Here is an 18657-nt window from a genome sequence, read left to right on the forward strand (position 1 = left end):
GACTATAGTGATGTGGGTGAAGGTAGGGGTTAGGGTGGACGATAGTGATGTGGGTGAAGGTAGGGGTTAGGGTGGACTATAGTGATGTGGGTGAAGGTAGGGGATAGGGTGGACTATAGTGACATGTGGATGAAGGTAGGGGATAGGGTGGACTATAGTGATGTGGGTGAAGGTAGGGGTTAGGGTGGACTATAGTGATGTGGGTGAAGGTAGGGGTTAGGGTGGACTATAGTGATGTGGGTGAAGGTAGTGGTTAGGGTGGACTATAGTGATGTGGGTGAAGGTAGGGGTTAGGGTGGACTATAGTGACATGTGGATGAAGGTAGGGGTTAGGGTGGACTATAGTGACATGTGGATGAAGGTAGGGGTTAGGGTGGACTATAGTGATGTGGGTGAAGGTAGGGGTTAGGGTGGACTATAGTGACATGTGGATGAAGGTAGGGGTTAGGGTGGACTATAGTGACATGTGGGTGAAGGTAGGGGTTAGGGTGGACTATAGTGATGTGGGTGAAGGTAGGGGTTAGGGTGGACTATAGTGATGTGGGTGAAGGTAGGGGTTAGGGTGGACTATAGTGACATGTGGATGAAGGTAAGGGTTAGGGTGGACTATAGTGACATGTGGATGAAGGTAGGGGTTAGGGTGGACTATATTGATGTGGGTGAAGGTAGGGGTTAGGGTGGACTATAGTGACATGTGGATGAAGGTAGGGGTTAGGGTGGACTATAGTGATGTGGGTGAAGGTAGGGGTTAGGGTAGACTATAGTGATGTGGGTGAAGGTAGGGGTTAGGGTGGACTATAGTGACATGTGGATGAAGGTAGGGGATAGGGTGGACTATAGTGATGTGGGTGAAGGTAGGGGTTAGGGTGGACTATAGTGATGTGGGTGAAGGTAGGGGTTAGGGTGGACTATAGTGACATGTGGATGAAGGTAGGGGTTAGGGTGGACTATAGTGACATGTGGATGAAGGTAGGGGTTAGGGTGGACTATAGTGACATGTGGGTGAAGGTAGGGGTTAGGGTGGACTATAGTGACATGTGGATGAAGGTAGGGGTTAGGGTGGACTATAGTAATGTGGGTGAAGGTAGGGGTTAGGGTGGACTATAGTGATGTGGGTGAAGGTAGGGGTTAGGGTGGACTATAGTGACATGTGGATGAAGGTAGGGGTTAGGGTGGACTATAGTGATGTGGGTGAAGGTAGGGGTTAGGGTGGACTATAGTGATGTGGGTGAAGGTAGGGGTTAGGGTGGACTATAGTGATGTGGGTGAAGGTAGGGGATAGGGTGGACTATAGTGACATGTGGATGAAGGTAGGGGATAGGGTGGACTATAGTGATGTGGGTGAAGGTAGGGGTTAGGGTGGACTATAGTGATGTGGGTGAAGGTAGGGGTTAGGGTGGACTATAGTGATGTGGGTGAAGGTAGTGGTTAGGGTGGACTATAGTGATGTGGGTGAAGGTAGGGGTTAGGGTGGACTATAGTGACATGTGGATGAAGGTAGGGGTTAGGGTGGACTATAGTGACATGTGGATGAAGGTAGGGGTTAGGGTGGACTATAGTGATGTGGGTGAAGGTAGGGGTTAGGGTGGACTATAGTGACATGTGGATGAAGGTAGGGGTTAGGGTGGACTATAGTGACATGTGGGTGAAGGTAGGGGTTAGGGTGGACTATAGTGATGTGGGTGAAGGTAGGGGTTAGGGTGGACTATAGTGATGTGGGTGAAGGTAGGGGTTAGGGTGGACTATAGTGACATGTGGATGAAGGTAAGGGTTAGGGTGGACTATAGTGACATGTGGATGAAGGTAGGGGTTAGGGTGGACTATATTGATGTGGGTGAAGGTAGGGGTTAGGGTGGACTATAGTGACATGTGGATGAAGGTAGGGGTTAGGGTGGACTATAGTGATGTGGGTGAAGGTAGGGGTTAGGGTAGACTATAGTGATGTGGGTGAAGGTAGGGGTTAGGGTGGACTATAGTGACATGTGGATGAAGGTAGGGGATAGGGTGGACTATAGTGATGTGGGTGAAGGTAGGGGTTAGGGTGGACTATAGTGATGTGGGTGAAGGTAGGGGTTAGGGTGGACTATAGTGACATGTGGATGAAGGTAGGGGTTAGGGTGGACTATAGTGACATGTGGATGAAGGTAGGGGTTAGGGTGGACTATAGTGACATGTGGGTGAAGGTAGGGGTTAGGGTGGACTATAGTGACATGTGGATGAAGGTAGGGGTTAGGGTGGACTATAGTAATGTGGGTGAAGGTAGGGGTTAGGGTGGACTATAGTGATGTGGGTGAAGGTAGGGGTTAGGGTGGACTATAGTGACATGTGGATGAAGGTAGGGGTTAGGGTGGACTATAGTGATGTGGGTGAAGGTAGGGGTTAGGGTGGACTATAGTGATGTGGGTGAAGGTAGGGGTTAGGGTGGACTATAGTGATGTGGGTGAAGGTAGGGGTTAGGGTGGACTATAGTGACATGTGGATGAAGGTAGGGGTTAGGGTGGACTATAGTGACATGTGGATGAAGGTAGGGGTTAGGGTGGACTATAGTGATGTGGGTGAAGGTAGGGGATAGGGTGGACTATAGTGACATGTGGATGAAGGTAGGGGTTAGGGTGGACTATAGTGACATGTGGGTGAAGGTAGGGGTTAGGGTGGACTATAGTGACATGTGGGTGAAGGTAGGGGTTAGGGTGGACTATAGTGATGTGGGTGAAGGTAGGGGTTAGGGTGGACTATAGTGATGTGGGTGAAGGTAGGGGTTAGGGTGGACTATAGTGATGTGGGTGAAGGTAGGGGTTAGGGTGGACTATAGTGACATGTGGATGAAGGTAGGGGATAGGGTGGACTATAGTGACATGTGGATGAAGGTAGGGGTTAGGGTGGACTATAGTGACATGTGGATGAAGGTAGGGGATAGGGTGGACTATAGTGATGTGGGTGAAGGTAGGGGTTAGGGTGGACTATAGTGACATGTGGATGAAGGTAGGGGATAGTTTAAATGTTTGATGTTTATGCCAATGCAAGTTGAGCAACTCCTTTGACCCTGTTCTGCAAATTTTGCAAGAAAATAAGTCAGTAAGGAGCTGCGCTGTAAAGAGGATATTGCACATTTTCCAGAACCTTAATTGAACTTATTGTCAGAAGTTGCTGTGAATTTGTCTTTTTTTTTAAAAGTGGAAACTACTGTAGCAGCGTCAGCCTATCAGAAGATTGCAAGAGTGGCTTATTTGAGGCGTGGCTTTTTTAGTCTCCCATGAGAGGGAATGTCATCCCAGTTAATGTGCCATGTTGTATTCTGTTCATAAACATTAAGCTTGTATACTGTCAGTTCTGTAGCATTATTAAATTGTTAGCAATGCCCCTAACTACCTTTCAAAGTGCAGTAATGATTGTAATGAATCCTGCGTTTGTAGCCAAGTGGGATGTGGGAATTTATCACATACAACTGGAAAACAATTCACTTGAACAGCCCTCCAACTGGTAATTACTAGTGGGAAATGCATATATGATCACTGTAAAACTGTGTTTTTTTTATACTTAAAATGTGACATTTCACATGGAAAATCGTGTAAAAATTTGTTTTTTGGAACACTTCACGTGATCACGTTTAGTTAAAATATGACCCAACCTGGGATTTAAACTCACACCTTTTTGATTTGAAGTACACTGACCTTTTTGCTGTGCCATAAAGTCTGTAGTGTTCCCAATCATATTAATTACATATACTCTTTTAGTATTTAGCAAGAGTGCCATCTTTACTGCTATTTTAGTTATCAGTTATTCTGTCTATACTCTCATCATTGATTTAACTGAATTATTTCAGAAATGTTAGTGTTTTCTGTATAGTTGTCTAATGTTGTGTTAAATTATTCTGTTTTAATATTACTCCTGAATCACCATGATAAATATAAATTGTTTTCTAAAGCTAATATTCGCTTTGAGGTCCAAAGTGTAGGAATATTGTGTAATATAATGTAGCTATTGACACAGACATGGTGGTGTATTAGGAAGATTGGAATGCAGTGACCCAAGAGGTTGTGAGTTCAAATCCCAGATAAGGACATGTTGTAATAATAATTACTCTATAAAATATACACATAGTGTAGTCATATATGTCAAAGTGGGTCAAATATGTAAATTAGGAAACAGTATGTTAGAAGGACTGTGTGTATGATAGAGGGGGCATCACCTGTGAAATCCCATGTGAAAATGTGAATTCGCATGTGTAAGGTTATGAAATCACATGTGTAAATCAACATGTGAAGTGTTCCAAAAACACATGATTTCACATGTGAAATCATGTTGTTTTTCCATAGGGAATATAAAATTCTTAATGTTCTATAGGATCAAAATGTTACACACATGCTCTATGGTGACACAATGCAAAGCCTGTAGAATAGTGCTGTGTTTATATAACGTAGAGTTTGTTACATAGTCCCCTATTTTAACCATGATAAACGTGAAAGGGTGATTGAAGTGAAATGAACTGAGTGATTCAGCATTCCAGAGTTAAATACAAATCTAGGTATTAGTTGTGGTCTTTGGTTCTTAGCATGGGAAACATTGAGGAACAATGCAATTAGTGAGTGAGTCAGTGGGTGGGGAAATAAATGACTTAGGAAGTGAAGGAGAGAGCTACAGGTCGAAGCATGTGTGTTACAGTATAAAGAAGATGAAGGATATTTGGTAGTGAGCCCCTTCAACCCCAAAATGTCACTGATGCAATGGTGGAGCAGGAGTAATCTCTTAAACCAGGTCTGATCCGCTCAATGGGGGAGTCTGTGTGACGAAATCAACCCGAATGGCAGCACAATGCCTGGCTCCGTATTCCCATGCTCGGGACTGGTGTGTGTGTGTGTGTGTGTGTGTGTGTGTGTGTGTGTGTGTGTGTGTGTGTGTGTGTGTGTGTGTGTGTGTGTGTGTGTGTGTGTGTGTGTGTGTGTGTGCAAACCGGCAGCACCACAGATAGTGGCACCATATATAATCAAAGGTCTTAAAGTATTTTATACAGTAAAATGAGTAAACGATCGAAGAAAGACATCCAGCATCACGACTGGACAAATTCAGAGAATATAATACACCTACTGTATATAATACACCTATATAATACACCTACTGTATATAATGCACCTATATAATACACCTACTGTATATTATGCACCTATATAATTTACCTACTGTATATAATGCACCTATATAATACACCTATATAATACACCTATATAATACACCTACTGTATATAATGCACCTATATAATACACCTACTGTATATTTGTATTTTATTTTTATTTTTTACCTTTATTTAACTAGGCAAGTCAGTTAAGAACAAATTCTTATTTTCAATGACGGCCTAGGAACAGTGGGTTAACTGCCTGTTCAGGGGCAGAACGACAGATTTGTACCTTGTCAGCTCGGGGATTTGAACTTGCAGCCTTTCGGTTACTAGTCCAATGCTTTAACCACTAGGCTACCCTGCCGCCCCATAATGCACCTATATAATACACCCACTGTATATAATACACCTATATAATACACCCACTGTATATAATACACCTATACAATCCACCTACTGTATATAATGCACCTATATAATACACCTACTGTATATAATACACCTATATAATCCACCTACTGTATATAATGCACCTATATAATACACCTACTGTATATAATACACCTATATAATACACCTACTGTATATAATGCACCTATATAATATGCCCACTGTATATAATACACCTATATAATACACCTACTGTATATAATGCACCTATATAATACAACTACTGTATATAATGCACCTATATAATACACCTACTGTATATAATGCACCTACTGTATATAATGCACCTATATAATACACCTACTGTATATAATACCCCTACTGTATATAATGCACCTATATAATACACCTACTGTATATAATGCACCTATATAATACACCTACTGTATATAATGCACCTATATAATACACCTACTGTATATAATACACCTACTGTATATAATGCACCTATATAATACACCTACTGTATATAATACACCTACTGTATATAATGCACCTATATAATACACCTACTGTATATAATACACCGATATAATACACCTACTGTATATAATACACCCACTGTATATAATGCACCTATATAATACACCTACTGTATATAATGCACCTATATAATACACCTACTGTATATAATACACCTACTGTATATAATACACCTATATAATACACCTACTGTATATAATACACCTACTGTATATAATGCACCTATATAATACACCTACTGTATATAATGCACCTATATAATACGCCTACTGTATATAATGTACCTATATAATACACCTACTGTATATAATACACCCACTGTATATAATGCACCTATATAATACACCTACTGTATATAATGCACCTATATAATACACCTACTGTATATAATGCACCTATATAATACACCTACTGTATATAATGCACCTATATAATACACCTACTGTATATAATGTACCTATATAATACACCTACTGTATATAATACACCCACTGTATATAATGCACCTATATAATACACCTACTGTATATAATACACCTACTGTATGTAATGCACCTATATAATACACCTATATAATACACCCACTATATAATGCACCCACTATATAATGCACCTACTGTATATAATGCACCTATATAATGTACCTATACAATACACCTACTGTATATAATGCACCTATATAATACACCTACTGTATATAATGCACCTATATAATACACCTACTGTATATAATACACCTATATAATACACCTACAGTATATAATGCACCTATATAATATACCTACTGTATATAATACACCTACTGTATAAAATGCACCTATATAATACACCTACTGTATATAATACACCCACTGTATATAATGCACCTATATAATACACCTAGTGTATATAATGCACCTATATAATACACCTACTGTATATAATACACCTACTGTATATAATACACCTATATAATACACCTACTGTATATAATACACCTACTGTATATAATGCACCTATATAATACACCTACTGTATATAATGCACCTATATAATACACCTACTGTATATAATGTACCTATATAATACACCTACTGTATATAATACACCCACTGTATATAATGCACCTATATAATACACCTACTGTATATAATGCACCTATATAATACACCTACTGTATATAATGCACCTATATAATACACCTACTGTATATAATACACCTATATAATACACCTACTGTATATAATGCACCTATATAATACACCTACTGTATATAATGCACCTATATAATACACCTACTGTATATAATGCACCTATATAATACACCTACTGTATATAATGTACCTATAAAATACACCTACTGTATATAATACACCCACTGTATATAATGCACCTATATAATACACCTACTGTATATAATACACCTACTGTATGTAATGCACCTATATAATACACCTATATAATACACCCACTATATAATGCACCTACTGTATATAATGCACCTATATAATGTACCTATACAATACACCTACTGTATATAATGCACCTATATAATACACCTACTGTATATAATGCACCTATATAATACACCTACTGTATATAATACACCTACAGTATATAATGCACCTATATAATATACCTACTGTATATAATACACCTACTGTATATAATGCACCTATATAATACACCTACTGTATATAATGCACCTATATAATACACCTACTGTATATAATGCACCTATATAATACACCCACTGTATATAATGCACCTATATAATACACCTACTGTATATAATGCACCTATATAATACACCTACTGTATATAATACACCTATATAATGCAACGTCTGCGTGAATCAGGCATTCATGGTCAAAAAAAAAAAACACTACTAAATGACACCAATAAGAAGAATAGACTCGTTTGGGAAAAGAAACACAAGCAATGAACATTAGACTTTTGGAAATCTGTCCTTTGGTCTGATGAGTCCAAATTTGAGATTCTGGGTTCCAACAGCCATGTCTTTGTGAGACGCAAAGTAGGTGAACGGATAATCTCGGCATGTGTGGTTCCCACTGTGAAGCATGGAGGTGGTGTGATGGTACTTTGCGGTTGACACTATCAGTGATTTATTTAAAATTCAAGGCACTTAACCAGCATGGCTACCACAGCATTCGACAGAAATACACCATCCCATCTGGTTTGTGATTCGTTTTTCAACAGGACAACGAACCAACACACACCTCCAGGCTGTGTAAGGGCAATTTGACCAAGGAGAGTGAGAGTGCTGCATCAGATGACCTGGCCTCCACAATCACCCAACCTCAACCCAATTGAGATGGTTTGGGATGAGTTGGACAGCAGAGTGAAGGAAAAGCAGCCAACAAGTGCTCAGCATATGTGGGAATTTCATGACTGTTAGAAAAGCACTCATTAGGCTGTTTGAGGAAATGCCAAGTGTGCCAAGCTGTCAAGGCAAAGGTAGGCTACTTGAAAAATCTCAAATGTATATTTTGTTTAACACTTTTCTGGTTCCATGATTCCATGTGTCATTTCATAGTTTTGAAATCTCCACTATTATTCTACAAGGTAGAAAATAGTACAAAATTCAGAAAAACCCTTGAGGCGTCCAAACTTTTGACAAGTACTGTTGGTCTGATGAATCATGCTGCAGCATACAGCCAGAATAGGCACTGCAGCATCTGCCCAAGACCGGTCTGCTCGTCCATTTAACATCATTGGACATTTGATTTCCCATAGTAACAGCATCTGCAGTCGTGCCTTTCACCTGAACAACTTATTGGGTCTCTAGAGGAAAGCTAATTCTATGGAAGACAAGAGGACATACATTTGACATGTCACCAAAGGTTTTGAAACAAAAATATTGAAACCATTTATTTGTTAAGGCTTGCAGTCCCACATAGTTTGAGGGTAAAAAAAATAAATAAACAAGTGAGAGTCAGGAAATCAGTATTAAAGACTGGGGGGGAAAACTGTTTCCATGATAGGAAACAAAAGGCTTGAGAGACTGGGGACAAAGTATGTGTTCTGATGTGGAACATTTAGAATTCTAAATTCAGAAGATGTGCTAGTCGGTCAAGACTCCAAAAGAGAAAATGAAAGAGAAATTAAAAATTTAAATTGCAGTTTAAGTCCAGTTCAAATAATCTACTAAATGTATTGTGCACTATTTGAATATATTGATATTCAATTAGGGCACAGCAGGACCTTCCTGGAGTAGCAACAGAAAACACAAAGTTGGCAGTGTTGTTCACTAACTTTAATAAGTTCAATAGACAGCATGAATTCTAAAAGTACAAGAGGTAACATTCTGCTTAACAACCTCTTCAAGAAAGTCATTTAGGACCACAGGAGGTTGGTGGCACCTTAAATTGGGGAGGACCGGCTTGTGGTAATGGCTGGAGCGGAATGGTAACAAAAATACGTCAAACACATGGTTTCCATGTTTTTGATGCCATTCCATTGGCACCATTCCAGCCATTAATGTGAGCCGTCCTCCCCTCAACAGCCTCCATTGTTTAGGACTGAGTGTACGTCCAGACAGAACCATGATTTCACCTTGCATAAAACCTAAGTCCAGAACATTGCATGTGCATTTAAAGTTAAAGGCATTGTTTAACAGCAGCCATTTAACTCAAATTCAACACCAACATCTCTTTCCACAAAATGAACACAATCGTGTCTGCAAACATGATTATTCAAATCACAACTTCAAACTCCATGCAAATATTTTCACAACACAATATGCTGTATAAAATTTCCAAACCACATTTAAAGTAAAGTTACAACATTTCATATCTGATTAGCACTAGTATCTGCAAGTTACGTCAACCTCAACACAGGCTGTAATTCCCAATTATCATCAAACCTACTTAATTCCTCCCACTTCAAATCATTGATAGAGATGAACAATTCCTCATAAAGCCAATTTCCAAATATATGTACTTACCATAGACAACCTTGTGAGAGGATAAGATGCATAGCTTACATTTTACCAACATATTTCAGTTTCAAGTGCAAAAACCATCAATAGCATACATTTTAGCAAAAGGTGTGCAACCACCTGCTTGTCCGTTGCCCACATTCAAACTGGGAGAAGTTGTGCCTTTGTGGGCATAAAAGTTGATGCGTGCGTGTCCATTTTAATTCGCACAGCAAAATTCATTCTGCTATGACTGGGGTTACGTAGGTAGAGCATTGTTAGACCACTCATTTTGAAATTCAATGAAAACATACCCATTTTTTGACGTTGAACCACTTGACTGTACCCCAGACCTTTGTTGCAATGACCCACTGGTCCTGTATGGTTTGGTACAGCATGGTGCTTGCAATGCCAGGGTTGTGGGTTCGATTCCCAGGGCCACTCATACACAAAAATGTAAGCACTTGACTAAGTCGCTTCGGATAAAAGCGTCTGCTAAAGGGTACGTACACACACACCTGTTGTCCCCAGCGGCTGCCGGGCTGAACGCTGCAGGCTACACCAAATGGCTGAAGAGACAACCCCTCCTAGCTTGGATGATTGAGTTAATAACCATAGTCAGAAAAACACTTGTTACTGACTAAACCATACCGCCAGGCTTGGCAACTTTAATCATTTGACTTATTACCCTTGGCCTAGTACTATGCCCACCGACTGCCCTCCAGCCGACTGCCCTCCAGCCGACTGCCCTCCAGCCGACTGCCCTCCAGCCGACTGCCCTCCAGCCGACTGCCCTCCAGCCGACTGCCCTCCAGCCGACTGCCCTCCAGCCGACTGCCCTCCAGCCGACTGCCCTCCAGCCGACTGCCCTCCAGCCGACTGCCCTCCAGCCGACTGCCCTCCAGCCGACTGCCCTCCAGCCGACTGCCCTCCAGCCGACTGCCCTCCAGCCGACTGCCCTCCAGCCGACTGCCCTCCAGCCGACTGCCCTCCAGCCGACTGCCCTCCAGCCGACTGCCCTCCAGCCGACTGCCCTCCAGCCGACTGCCCTCCAGCCGACTGCCCTCCAGCCGACTGCCCTCCAGCCGACTGCCCTCCAGCCGACTGCCCTCCAGCCGACTGCCCTCCAGCCGACTGCCCTCCAGCCGACTGCCCTCCAGCCGACTGCCCTCCAGCCGACTGCCCTCCAGCCGACTGCCCTCCAGCCGACTGCCCTCCAGCCGACTGCCCTCCAGCCGACTGCCCTCCAGCCTTCTCACCGACTGTCCTCAGTCAAGTCCTCTGGCCAGTATTGGTCCTGCATGTAGTGGTTTGAGGTAGCGGGGTCTGGAAGAGTGCCTATGTCCCAGTCCCTCATTCTGTCTTGCATGTCCTGTTCCCACTCCCTCTCCACTAGTTTATACAGGTCCAAAGAAGCCAGAGCATCCTCCACTGAACTGTGGCCCTTTCTTCCAACCTGTTAGGGAAGAGAAAGATCATTGGTCATCATAGAGTCAAAATGACAAAGTTTGACACCCCCTGACCAACCCAAACACTGTCAAGGCTGTTATGATCTGTCGTTCTATTCAGATCTCTAACCTCAAGATGCTTTTAAAAAATGGTCACCAAAAAACACCTAGACGGCAGGGAGCACTCACCTGTATTTTCCTGTTTAGGAGGCCGTTTGTCAGGATCTTGAGTGAGACGCAGCGCTTTGTGGAGAAGCCAGCCAGTTGTCTGAGCAGACGCGTGCCACTGGTATCCCTGATCATGTGACCTGGGTGTGTCAAGTCTAAGGCCTGGAAGTCGTTATACAGAGCGTGGCCAATCACTACTTTCCCCTCCAGTATTCGTAGTATCTGGACAAGGAAAGCAGACTGGTTAGTATTGGTGTCCATTACCATTGGGGCGGCACGTAGCCTGGTGGTTAGAGTGTAGAGGTGGCACGTAGCCTGGTGGTTAGAGTGTAGAGGTGGCAGGTAGCCTGGTGGTTAGAGCGTTGGGACAGTAACTGAAAGGTTGCAAGATCAAATCCCCGAGCTGACAAGGTAGAAATCTGTAATTCTGCCCCTGAACAAGGCAGTTAAAACCACTGTTCCAAGGCAGTCATTGTAAATAAGAATTTGTTCTTAACTGACTTGCCTATTTTAATAAAGGTTCAATTTTTTTCAATAATTATGCACACAAAATAAACCAAATCATAAATGGCTGCCTTTGCATACATCCTTTCCTTAGAGACCAACAGTTGAAATCTATGTCCAGTTGGGCTTTCTAGCATACAGACTGCTCTTTTCCCACAAAGTAAAGAACTCAAAAGAAGAGTTAATGCCAAAGCCAGGTGGTTATGGTCTCATTGCTCACCTCGGTCCTAGCCTCTGGGAAGGACAGAGCGTTCTGTAAATGGTGCCTCTGGATGCCACTCCAACGGGTCCTGTAGTCGGTCACAGGCTGGCACGGACGGATGTACTTATCATATAGGACGTTGCCATGGTAATCCACCAAGCTACAGCGTGCCAATTCACTAGTGCGCCCACCTAGCCCAGTGCCAACCATCTCACAGTCTATAGCCACCACATTGGTCGGGCACATGTTGTGGTAGGAAGAACGGTGTCCACTAGCTGGTGGGCTGGCCTCAGAAAAGAACCCACTGTCCACCTCCCATCGTTCACTTAAAGCAGCCACAACCAGCTTTTTGCCTACTGAAGTCTGCCGGTTGGCTACCCTGTTGTCCCCAAAAGCAGCTATCAGCGAACCCTGTACTATAGGGGTTACTCCACATTTAACCAAATGAGTCCATGAGTCTGTGGGTTTTAGGGTGCTACTAACTTCTAGACAGGTGTGCCTCAGGTCATTTGCCCCTTTCCTTGGATAGCTGATTTTATCATTTTTGTTGATGCTTCTTCCGTGTTCTGGCATTCTCAACATTATGAAGGAGCATTGCGTTCCGGGATAAATATCTATAAATATCTATACTTGTAGATCAGTCCCCAATAATTGCGATGGGTTTTTACTTCTAATTGAAGTCCCTGCTTCAAACATTGTTCTTGTTCTTGTAGTATATCTGCAACAAACAAAAAAATGCTGCCAGCTCATTAATTATTTATTTTATTTTTAAACGCTAAATAGATACGCAAGTAGAGAATCTGCAACTTTGACCTGACATCGTTACATAAAGGGAAAATACATTAGTCCACTGATGATACAACCCCAAAATGTTTGCACCTCATTGTGACGCTTACTATATTTAGAAAGTACTACATCTTGAAAACTTGACCGCTGATCGGCAAAACATGTTGGGACTGTATCCGTGAACTAATGAAACAAATATTAAAAGATCGTTTGAGTGTTATTTTCCTTTAAGAGTAGACATGCCAAATATACATGTGTGTTTTACCATGACGCAAACACTAGCAACATTGTATCTGTCATCATTGGCTAAGCTAACGCGCGTGCTCTGACAACGTGTTACCAACGTGGCAAAATCACATGAACAATCAAAATGCCGTCAAACCACAACCATACGATACATGCTTAGCTAGCTTGATAGAGACATTGACTAACCAAAACGCTTTGCAAACAAATAATATCCTAAAACATTGGTAGCATACCATACCTCTACTGGCATGTGCGCCCGTCCGGAACACTCTACAAATGTTAATAACTTGGCACTGATTGGCTTGTACGCTGGTAAATCCCGCCTTTGGGGTTCGCATTCAACTCTGATTGGATTATATAATATACCTTTCATGCATTTCTACCAATCAAAGAAGAATACCAACTCCTGAGCCGCTGTCAGTCATTTTACGGAAGAACATCCACCTCAACAAAATGTATTGACAAACAGCAACAATGTTGCCCTCTACTGGATAGAAAGAACAGTTAGTTACTTTATCAATAATCCTCCACCGTTCAAATGTGATTCAAACCGATTGAAACACTGAGTACGGTTACATGCACACAATAATGCGAATATTGTGAATAGTCAAATTAATATAATAGTTCGGTTAAAACGTTTACATGCGTTGCAATTACCTTAACCTTAAATAAATGTTAAATACAAATACAAATTTATAAAACATATTTCCTTAATAATCCTGTTTAAAAATGGACACATCTGAAATCAGACTACCTGATGGAACTCTGATAAATGCAGAACATCGCAAATCAACTTTCTACCACAGCTACAGTACCATCCTAGGCAGTAACATCTCAGGCACCATCTAAGGCAGTACCATTCCAGGCAGTATCATGTCAAGCTGTACCATTCCAGGCAGTATCATGTCAGGCAGTATCATGTCAGGCAGTATCATGTCAGGCTGTACCATCCTAGGCAGTACCATTCCAGGCTGTACCATGTCAGGCAGTATCATGTCAGGCTGTACCATCCTACGATTTACTGTAGAAAAATTCTGCAGTAGCTGTTTTCAAAGCATTTCTGCTGTGTTGCTTCATTGCTGCTAATTGCACAAATAAATACGAATCCTATATGCCACCTCAGGCAGCAACACCTCGCATTGTTCTGTGGCAACACTGCCTGGCAGGAGAGTTTTGTGCTCTGCGTGAAGTGCTGATAGATTCATTTTTGGAGGCTCTGTACACAGACACAAAAGTTGGTCTTATTTACTCTAAAGTGTACAATGTGAGACTTTGTCCGCGTGTTTCTTGGCTCTTTACATTGTTTTGTTCACAAGCTCGATTGTTTTTCAACGTTAGTTTGAGTCTGCTGCTTCAACTGACAGCGAAGAGATGTCATAGCAGTCAGATCCAAAATCTCACAGACACTCGTGACACGACTCAAGTGGCCACGGTAACCTCCAGCCCTTAAAGGGGCAGCTGAACATTTTGTCTCATCTAATATTTTGGTTAAAAGACACTGGTCATAAAACACTGGTCATTTCTTGTTTTAGAAACATTAATGCATGGGCATCTGTTTTTTGTTTTTTGGGGGAATGTAATCTGAGTGGCCTGCCACAGTGGCTAGTAAAACAAAAAGTACATTTTTGCCCCTGGCCTGTGTTAGAATGAACCAGTGATCATTCGCTCACCCCCTACTGACCAGGTCAGTTAAGAACAAATTCTTATTTACAATGACAGCCTACCCTGGCCAAACCAAAACCACACTGGGCCAATTGTGCGTTGCCCTATGGGACTCCGAATCACGGACGGTTGTGATTGAACCAGGGTCTGTAGTGAGATCTCTAGTACTGAGATGCAGTGCCTAAGACCGCTGCGCCACTGTCTGGAGGGTAAGATACAGCATATAGGTCTCTCCATGGATGGGAGATGGATATTTAAGCTTATCAACGTTCTCATTATTTTACTGACTTGTTGAATAATGGATGAATTGATCCTTCCATCCCTCCATCTCTCCCCAGCCTTCCTCTCTTCTGAGGACCCAGTGAGGGTGGAGCTCATTCTGATAACTGTTGAGGGACTGGCTAGGCAGAACACTTCTACAGCCAGTGAGGTGAGAGGTCACACATGGTTTAAATGGTAAATATTTGTCACCATAGCGATTCATCTCATAAGAAAAAGGGAATATGTTCCATCATCTATGTTCATTTACACTAATGCAAGTTGTCCACCGATATTCATGTAATTTCTCGCCCCTTTGGGTTGTATAAAAGTTTATTTCCCATCAGACACACGTGTTCTTTGTTATTATGAAGGTCATTTGTATATAATGTGCTTTTCCCCACATCTCTGTACATTGCTTGTGCATATTCAGTGGCCTGATTGCATCTAGACTAAATTCCGAGCGCAATGCCTGTCCTGGCAGATAATGACCTATTGCGAACACAATGTGACTTTCGCGTAATCCAGACCTAATGCAGCTTGGAGTGATCGGATGACAGAAGTCACATTTACGTGCCCGGGTGTAACCGAGGCCATAGATGCCACATATCCATTACTTTGAGTGTTTTATATACTATAACTAAAGGTTTCGTTCTGTGTTGCAGGGGCGGTCAAGAAATGCAATGGCAAAGCCACAGAACATGACATGTTGTACGCAGAGCTGTGGGAGACCACCTCAAGCGTGCCCCTGGTAAAGCCGGGAGTGATGGTTACCACGCAACCACACCTTCAGCAGGCTTGAACAGTGGGATTGATCTGTTTGTTTCTGTTTTCAGGATTTATTTTATTGAACCTTTATTTAACTAGGCAAGTCAGTTAAGAAAAATAATCTTATTTACAATGACGGCCTACCAGAAGGCATAAGGCCTCCTGCAGGGACGGGGGCTGGGATAATATACACACATCACGACAACACAACACTACATAAAAGACAACAACACAGCAAGGCAGCAACACAACATGGTACAAACATTATTGGGCACAGATAACAGCACAAAGGGCAAGAAGGTAGACAACAATACATCATGCAAAGCAGTCACAACTGTCAGTAAGTGTCCATGATTGAGTCTTTGAATGAAGAGATTGAGAAACTGTCCAGTTTGAGTGTTTGTTGCAGCGCGTTCCATTCGCTAGCTGCAGCGAACTAAAAAGAGGAGTGACCCAGAGATGTGTGTGCTTTCGGGACCTTTAACAGAATGTGACTGGCAGAACGAATATATCAGATAGGGGGGTGTGAGGCCTAAGAGAGTTTTATAAATATGCATCAACTAGTGAGTCTTGCAATGAGTATAAAGAGATGACCAGTTTACAGAGGAGTATAGAGTGCAGTGATGTGCCCTATTGGTGGCAAATCTGATGTCTGAATGTTTATTTAACCAGGTAGGCTAGTTGAGAACAAGTTGTCATTTACAACTGCGACCTGGCCAAGATAAAGCAAGGCAGTGTGACACAAACAACATAGTTACACATGGAATAAATAAACATACAGTCAATAACACAATAGAAAATAATACTTACAGTGTGTGCAAATGCGGTAGGATAAGGGAGGTAAGGCAATAAATACACCATAGTGGCAAAATAATTACAATTTAGCAATTAAATACTGGAGTGATAGATGTGCAAGTAGAGATACTGGGATGCAAAGGAGAAAATAAGAAAAAAACAGTATGGGAATGAGGTAGTTGGATGTGCTGTTTAAATATGGGCTATGTACAGGTGCAGTGATCTGCGAGCTGCTCTGACAGCTGGTGCTTAAAGTTAGTGAGGGATATATGAGTCTCCAGCTTCAGTGATTTTTGCAATTCGTTCCAGTCATTGGCAGCAGAGAACTGGAAGGAAAGGCAGCCAAAGGAGGAATTGGCTTTGGGGGTGACCAGTGAAATATACCTGCTGCAGCGCGTGCTACGGGTGGGTACTGCTATGGTGACCAGTGAGCTGAGATAAGGCGGGGCTTAACCTAACAGAGACTTATAGATGACCTGGAGCCAGTGGGTTTGGCAACGAATATGAAGCAAGGGCCAGTCAACGAGAGCATACAGGTCGCAGTGGTGGGTAGTATATGGGGCTTTGGTGTTAAAAAGGATGGCACTATGATAGACTGCATCCAATTCTCTGAGTAGAGTGTTGGAGGCTATTTTATAGATGACATCGCTGAAGTCAAGGATCAGTAGGATGGTCAGTTTTACGAGGGTATGTTTGGAAGCATGAGTGAACAAGGCTTTGATGCGAAATAGGAAGCCGATTCTAGCTTTAATTTTGGATTGGAGATGCTTAATGTGAGTCTGGAAGGAGAGTTTACAGTCTGCCAGACACATAGGTATTTGTAGATGTCCACATATTCTAAGTCAGAACCGTCCAGAGTAGTGATGCTGGACAGGCGCTGGTAGCGATTGGTTGAAGAGCACACATTTAGTTTTACTTGCATTTAGGAGCAGTTGGAGGCCACGGAAGGAGAGTTGTATGGCATTGAAGCTCGTCTGGAGGTTAGTTAACAGTGTCCAATGAAGGGCCAGAAGACTACAGAATGGTGTTGTCTGCGTAGAGGTGGATCAGAGAATCCCCAGCAGCAAGAGCGACATCGTTGTATACAGAGAAAAGAGTCGGCCCGTGAATTCAATCATATGGCACCCTCATAGAGAATGCCAGAGGTCCGGACAACAGACCCTCCGATTTGACACACTGAAATCTGAGAAGTAGTTGGTGAACCAGGCGAGGCAGTCATTTGAGAAACCAAGGCTGTTGAGTCTGACGATAAGAATGTGGTGATTGACAGAGTCGAAAGCCTTGGCCAGGTCTTTGAATACAGCTGCACAGTATTGTCTCTTAATCGATGGAGGTTATGATAACGTTTAGGACCTTGAGCGTGGCTGAGGGGCACCAATGACCAGCTCGGAAACCAGATTGCATAGTGTAGAATGTACGGTGGGATTCGAAGTATCAAGCTGATTCTATACCATTTTACAGAGGCCAGTTTTTTAGCAAGCGTCTATGACAAATCAGGACAGGTCGTTTCACTGAGCAGCCATTACGAACACAGGCTGCTAAACAGTAATCGCTAAGGTCATTACAGAAAACACCAGACGGATACCTATCAGGATTATTTGTGAGGATAACATCAAGAAGAGTAGCCTTTTCTGGGTGTTTGGAGTCATACCTTGTGGGACTGGAAATAATCTGAGAAAGATTTATGGAGTCCCGTTGCTTTTGGACTTGGTCTGGTGGCTTAAGCATGTCCCAGTTTAGGTCACCTAGCAGGACAAAGTCAGACTTAGTGTAAGGGGCCAGGAGAGAGCTTAGGGCAGGTAGGGTATAGGCCGGTGCTGATGGAGAACGATAACACCCAGCAACAAAGAGCTA

General features: G+C 42.3%; 1 protein-coding gene across 3 annotated transcripts; it reads right to left on the minus strand.

Moving 5' to 3' along the window:
• Window positions 1-9288: 9288 nt before the first annotated feature.
• LOC109897705 (apoptosis-enhancing nuclease-like) lies at window positions 9289-13667 on the minus strand. Of its 3 annotated transcripts, none has more exons than XM_020492230.2 (4): window positions 13559-13667; window positions 12307-13006; window positions 11604-11804; window positions 9289-11422 (listed from the first exon to the last, which is right to left on the minus strand). In XM_020492230.2, exons 2-4 carry the CDS (start codon window positions 12868-12870, stop codon window positions 11222-11224), a joined length of 966 nt encoding a protein of 321 aa, XP_020347819.1. In that variant the 5' UTR covers window positions 12871-13006; window positions 13559-13667; the 3' UTR covers window positions 9289-11221. The 3 variants fall into 3 exon arrangements, with proteins under 3 accessions (XP_020347819.1, XP_020347822.1, XP_031688891.1); XM_020492233.2 differs by lacking the exon at window positions 13559-13667 and adding an exon at window positions 13340-13551; XM_031833031.1 differs by lacking the exon at window positions 13559-13667 and adding an exon at window positions 13507-13529.
• Between the last annotated feature and the right edge of the window lie 4990 nt (window positions 13668-18657).

Source organism: Oncorhynchus kisutch, linkage group LG10 (assembly GCF_002021735.2).
Source record: "Oncorhynchus kisutch isolate 150728-3 linkage group LG10, Okis_V2, whole genome shotgun sequence".
Taxonomy (NCBI): Eukaryota; Metazoa; Chordata; class Actinopteri; order Salmoniformes; family Salmonidae; genus Oncorhynchus; species Oncorhynchus kisutch.

Excerpts from the sequence above, each read along its gene's own strand:
- LOC109897705 (XM_020492230.2), bottom strand. The coding sequence starts at position 12,870 with ATGTTGAGAATGCCAGAACACGGAAGAAGCATCAACAAAAATGATAAA. Across the intron at positions 11,805-12,306 it reads TCCCAGAGGCTAGGACCGAG|ATACTACGAATACTGGAGGG; the intron begins GTGAGCAATGAG and ends TTCCTTGTCCAG. Across the intron at positions 11,423-11,603 it reads TCCTAAACAGGAAAATACAG|GTTGGAAGAAAGGGCCACAG; the intron begins GTGAGTGCTCCC and ends CTTCCCTAACAG.